The sequence below is a fragment of the Sinocyclocheilus grahami genome, unplaced genomic scaffold (genome assembly GCF_001515645.1).
Source record: "Sinocyclocheilus grahami isolate Dianchi unplaced genomic scaffold, SAMN03320097.WGS_v1.1 scaffold475.1, whole genome shotgun sequence".
Taxonomy (NCBI): Eukaryota; Metazoa; Chordata; class Actinopteri; order Cypriniformes; family Cyprinidae; genus Sinocyclocheilus; species Sinocyclocheilus grahami.
Window position 1 is genome coordinate 260,313 of NW_015505654.1, and position 5,830 is coordinate 266,142.

At 37.0% G+C, this 5,830-nt stretch overlaps 2 protein-coding genes across 2 annotated transcripts in view; one reads left to right on the forward strand and one right to left on the reverse strand.

Moving 5' to 3' along the window:
- LOC107553591 (P2X purinoceptor 5-like) overlaps positions 1 to 1,651 on the forward strand; it is an 11,534-nt gene extending 9,883 nt beyond the window's left edge. Inside the window, exons 9-12 of the mRNA XM_016235870.1 lie at positions 628 to 721; positions 819 to 884; positions 991 to 1,076; positions 1,187 to 1,651. Coding sequence (XP_016091356.1) covers positions 628 to 721; positions 819 to 884; positions 991 to 1,076; positions 1,187 to 1,484 — 544 coding nt within the window. The 3' untranslated portion in view covers positions 1,485 to 1,651. The remainder of the gene's footprint in view (positions 1 to 627; positions 722 to 818; positions 885 to 990; positions 1,077 to 1,186) is intronic.
- A 1,232-nt stretch (positions 1,652 to 2,883) lies between these two features.
- Positions 2,884 to 3,714, reverse strand: LOC107553592 (ER membrane protein complex subunit 6-like). The gene is made up of 2 exons (XM_016235871.1): positions 3,496 to 3,714; positions 2,884 to 3,398 (listed from the first exon to the last, which is right to left on the reverse strand). Exon 2 carries the CDS (start codon positions 3,376 to 3,378, stop codon positions 3,046 to 3,048), a length of 333 nt encoding a protein of 110 aa, XP_016091357.1. The 5' UTR covers positions 3,379 to 3,398; positions 3,496 to 3,714; the 3' UTR covers positions 2,884 to 3,045.
- Positions 3,715 to 5,830: the final 2,116 nt, after the last annotated feature.

Genomic DNA, 5,830 nt, shown 5'->3' on the forward strand with positions numbered 1-5,830 from the left:
TGCGTGTGTGTGTGTGTGTGTGTGTGTATGTGTATGTTAGACCAGTTTATGTGTTTATGTAGTATGTTAGACTAGTTTAAGTGTTTATGTAGTTAATAAAACCTTACTTGTATCACACTTGACGTGGTTCATTGTTTGCTTATAACTGGAGTCACTTAATCACGCAGATTTATGCTACAAGCTTTTGTAGAATTGTACAGTAAGAAAGTTATTTCCCTTAACCAGGAAATTAACGTTCTTAGAATTGACAAGACAGTTGACCCTGAGAGGTCAGCTAAATATCTACAGCGGATCTAAAATATTCATAATTAATTATAACTAGTTATGGTTAATTATTCATATTTCCCATGAGCTGATTCGTTACATGACTTTAGCTGGATTAAGGTAATCAAAAATCTATGTTTACATGGTAGATTCTTAATCAGAGTATTGTCTTAATCGTATTAAAATCTGAGTATTGTTGTCCATGTAAACATACTCATTTACAGAGAGCATTTCTGAGTGGCTAGTTTTCCATAATCGCATTTTATGCGAACCAAAATTGCTTAAACCTTTACTTTTTTTAGCATTTAGTTCTGATTGAAATAGTATCATTACATTGGCTGACATGTTTCTCTCTTTATCAAGATTTGCTCGATACTACAATGATGCAGCAGGTCAACCCTACCGGAATCTATTTAAAGTGTATGGCATTCGGTTTGACATATTAGTTAATGGAAAGGTAAGAGATAATACACACTTTATTGAGAATTCTTAGAGATTCCTATCATTACAGTCATGGTGAAATAGTAAAAATATGGTGTTTATCTGTTTCCTAGGCTGGGAGATTCAGTATCATTCCTACAGTGATCAATATTGGCTCTGGACTTGCTTTAATGGGTGCTGTGAGTATATAAGATAATTACAGGTGTCACTAATAGCTGAATTATAAAACGCACAAAACAATATATTTCCGAGACTTGTGTGATTGGTGTTGATCTCATTCCACAGGGGGTTTTTGTCTGTGACATGATTCTGCTCTACATGATGAGCAAAAGCTCCTTCTACCGAGAGACAAAATTTGAGGCAGTCACAAAGTAAGTGTCTATTGTGTCGTCGACTTCTTAAAAAAGTTTACTTGGAAGATTAGAAAGATGCAGTGGATTGTTATTTTCATGGTTTCTATGAATACTATTTGCACCCACAGAAAGAAATCTGGAAAGCACAGAGAGAGAAAGCATGTAAGACATCACGGTCATCATCGCCAAGATGGGCGACACAAGAGAGAGGAGAAACAGGCAACAGAGATGCAGCCATTGACATCAGTGTCATGTCAGTCCAATAACAACCCAGAGAGACAGATCCAGCCCACAGGCTCAGCACTCAAATCCCACAGTCCTGAGAGAAAGCCACAGGGCACAGTGTCATTCAGGACTCAGCACGCTACAGAAAAGCAGAAAAACATTTCACCTGTTTCCACCCTGAGAACACCACGCACCCAATAGAGGATTTTTTAATGCTGAATCCCATTGGATTTACTGTGGATGTATGAAAGGTATTATAGCGGGTCTATGCTCAGTCATACCAAAGAGGAATACTGCCAGCGATGTAGTGCTCTCCTAGTGTTTTAAATAAAAATTGATTTTTTTTTTTTTTTTTTTTTTTACAAAGGATTTGCAATAAGATAACTAAATTATTTATTATAAATTTTGGCCTGACACCAAAACTTGTCAAACCAAGGTTGAATAAATGTTAAAATATTTTACGAAAAATGCTTGGGTCACTGCATTCCTTTCATTTTGAGTAAATGTGAAAACAGTACAATCTTAAAAAAAAAATGTAAATGATCTACACTACCATTAAACAGTTTGGGGTCAGTAAGTTTTTTTTTTTTAATTGTTCAGCAAGAATGCATTAAATTGATCAGGTAGAAACATTTAGAATGTTACAAAGCTATTTCCAATTAATGCGGTTCTTTTGAATTTTGTAAATGTATAATGTGGACAAATTATTTTCAACATTAGTAAGAAATATTTCTTGAGCACTAAATAAACATAGTATGATTTCTGAAGGATCATGTGACACTGACGAATGGCTGCTGAAAATATGGCTTAGCTATCACAGGAGTAAATTACATTTTTAAATATATAAATAAAAAATATATTTTAATTGTAATATCTCAAAATATTACAGTTTTTACTGTATTTTTGCTCAAATAAATGCAGCCTTGGTCAGTATTTCAGTAACAAAAAAAAACTGTACCAATTCCAAACATTTGCATGGAACTGTAAATATCTATACTGGAATGCTTGCAATAACTTGACTACAAATTGATTCTTTAGAAAACTTGTAGTTTTCACTACTGAGAGTGACACAATTGTGGGGTTTAAGCAAAGGACACATAAATATGACTGTACCTGTTCACAGTCCGAATAAAAAAAAAAATCATCAAGCAGATTATTCGATTCAAATGACACTACAGAAATTCAAGAGTTATAATTCGTAAAACACCCTGGAGCTTGAGCACTTACATACTGAACACCACACTAACAACAGGCAGACTATTCACATGCAGTACACAAAATATTAAACATTTCAGGTGATAAAGGATTGGTAGCCTACTATAAATAACACCATGTACTTTAAGAAACCACACAATTTAATCCATGAGGTTAATGATTTATTTTCATCAAAATATCTGAAATAAAACAATGTGATTTATACTGTTAAAAGTTGATATTGTGTTTTTACATAGTCCTGATTGATGCCTGGAGTTCACAGAGAAAGCATTTCTGTTGGGCTGCTCTACTAAATCCAAACCCAGCCCTGCCCTGGAATAAGCATTAGGAAAATATTAAATTACAAGAGGAAAGAATATGACAACACACCATTTTTAAAGATCTAAATTTCAGTGCAATTAGTACTGAGAAAATATGTTACGTCTTATTGACTACACACAAGCAAGCTTACTGACAAAATCTGTGGTACATCAATCAGCACTCTCTGCCCTGAGCATCATACTGTTGTACATCTGCACGGCTGCTGTACTGTCCTGTCCGAGTCCCTTTAGTACACATGCACCATTCCGTAGAGGAAAGTCCAGAACAGCACGTAAGTGAAGAGGCCGCCCACCAGGCCTCCGGTGAAGAGCAGACGCCGAGATTTGAAGCACTTGTTCCATCGGCGGCCGGCTTTGAGAATCAGGAGCAAGGACAGCAGAAAAGAAGCAAGGAAATAAAACACGAAGCCGTAGAGTGCCGTCAGGCCGAGGATGCCCGCCGTGGCGCCGGAGAGAGCGGACACGGACGTGCGGCAGTAGTCCAGCACAGCGTTGTTTCCTCTGACGGCCACCTCGCCGATGAACTGCGGTCCCTCGCGTTTAGCTGCTACTGTGGCCATGTTGTGATGTTAAAAACACGCTGAGAGACAAAGCAGAAGAGATGTGAAACGCAGATCATCATATGAAGCCGGCTGAAACATCGTACATTACTGACGTTAATGCCCTCCTCCACTTACCGTTAGGATCAAGACAATGATAAACACAAATCAAGCTGCTGCCTCCGTGATTCAAGAAAGCATCGTTTACATTAAACACCCGAACATCACAAGCTACGTGTTTAAGTCTATATTTCTATGAGGAATGTGTCAATTAGAAAAATACAGCAAATTCTGGATAAAACGCAGCGTGTGTCATTCTCGGTCAGCCATTTTCTCGCTAAGCATCATGGGACTTTTAATGAAAATCGAATTCTATTTTTTTTCATTTAATCTTCATGACCAACTTGTACTTAATTTCATATAATAATATATCTATTAATACACATTTGTGGTTATAATTCTGAGCAACATTACATGTTTAATATTTGCTTATTCTATTTACCTTTCACCCACTCTACGGGATCCGCGAAGGCTCAAAAAACGGTGGTCGAAAGTAAGAATCATTTGCAAGAATCGGTTCTTTTCTTTTCACTTCAAAGAACTCAGCAGTGATTCTTTTGTGTCAGGGCGTAATATTTTATCATTGCCTGTTTGCTGACATTTCATGTAACTGCCCAAATATAAGCTTTTTATTTGTTTGTTTTATATAATTATTCTATATTATTATTGTTGGTTTTTATATTCTCTGAACTGTTAAATAATGACTGTTATTACTGAACTAAATACAACATATAATACTTTTTATTTTTCTTATTATTAAGTCTTATCCACCTTTTTCTTGTCGTAAAAATGGGCGTGGCCATTTGTAAATTATATGGGTCTGGCTTCCGGTTTCATCTGCGTCCACTCCGTCCAGCTATTTTTAGCTGAAGAAAACGGTTTGTTTTGCTGCTTGATATTGAAAGTTGGTGTGTCTTATCATATTATTTTAATGTATTATCTTAAATTATGAACACACTGGTTTGTAGTGCAAACAGTTTTACCGTTTACTGCACGTTGTTATTCTCCTCGTTATTTACCTATAGCGGCTAATGAACCGGAAGTTGAAGAAAAAGGTGGATAAATAAGGGTGTTTATCAGCTTTCGGTTCGACCGAACCAAGCTAATTATTCAGTCCAATTCTTAAAGTCCCCCTGTAGTGAAAATCAAGTTTTTATGTTGTTTATTTGTCTATGTGGTGTTTTTAATATGCTTTTAGACAAACCATGTGCCAATCTATTAATCAACACCATTGCTGAGTATTTTCTCCTTAAAACGTAGTTTCCCAAAGGCTGACCCAGAAACACAGTTTGAAACCGCCCTAGGTTTGCTACGTCACAAACCAATAACCAATCACGTCAAGGGATCGTTCACTAGCATGCAAAATATACCAGTACCAGCACAAAACCAAAAATAAATCAGAGCAAAAAACCCATGAAGCTGTGGTTTAATGTGAATTTAGAACCGCTAACTTGCATTATAACCCATGGCAACAGTGTAAAAGTAGCCCGGAGACTTCACACGCGTATGCTCGCGGGCGCGAATTAATAATCACAAACGGCTGCATTCGAGTCTTCAAGGCATTTAGGACACAACATCGTCAAGGAAGTAACTTTAACGAATGTTACAGTATTCACTGTAGTTGTCCGCTAGTAAAAACATAGTTTTATCAGTCATTATCCGTGTATGCCATTGTTTTGCGGTTACTAGAGTTCAGTGGATCAGGAGGCGTGCTGTGTGACTGAGTGGAGGCGGGACTAATTTGCATATTCATAGTTACATTCAAGCTATTTTAAGGCATGAGAAAATTATTTTCACAAGAAAAAACATTCAAATATGTCATTTTGATGATCAAAGATACGTTTTAAGGGATAAAATATTTGACTACAGGGGGACTTTAAATGAATCTTTCAAAACAGTTTAACTGTGATCCGGTTCAACATATTCAAAAGATTCAAATCAAGAACGATTCGTTCATCGCTAACTCGAATCGTGGACAGCTAGACTCCTGCAGGGACTGGCGCTCTCTCTGGCATCGGCAGGTCTCAGCGCCACTTCCGGTGGCATCCCCAGCTGCCACTGGCAGCTGCCATGGTCTTTCTCGCCGTTTCTGCTGTTTGCTCGGTAAAACTACACTGTTCTCAGTGGCGTGCGGTGATGTTTTTTTTAAATGACGATGCAAAGTTCCCACAATTGTATTATTATTATTATTATTATTATTATTATAAATTTTTATGTATCAGCTGCCAGTTCTTGCCAGGAGTCACGATCGTTTGTCGCCGTTTCTGCTGTAAACTACACTGTTTTGTTTGTAAATAAAAGATTTGATGATGCATATTATATACCAGCAAGCAGACACGATCAGAATGTGAACCCAATAAACTAAATCGCATAAGCATTTTCCCATAAAGAACATACACACACATAAGGAGTG

Excerpts from the sequence above, each read along its gene's own strand:
- LOC107553592 (XM_016235871.1), bottom strand. The coding sequence starts at position 3,378 with ATGGCCACAGTAGCAGCTAAACGCGAGGGACCGCAGTTCATCGGCGAG.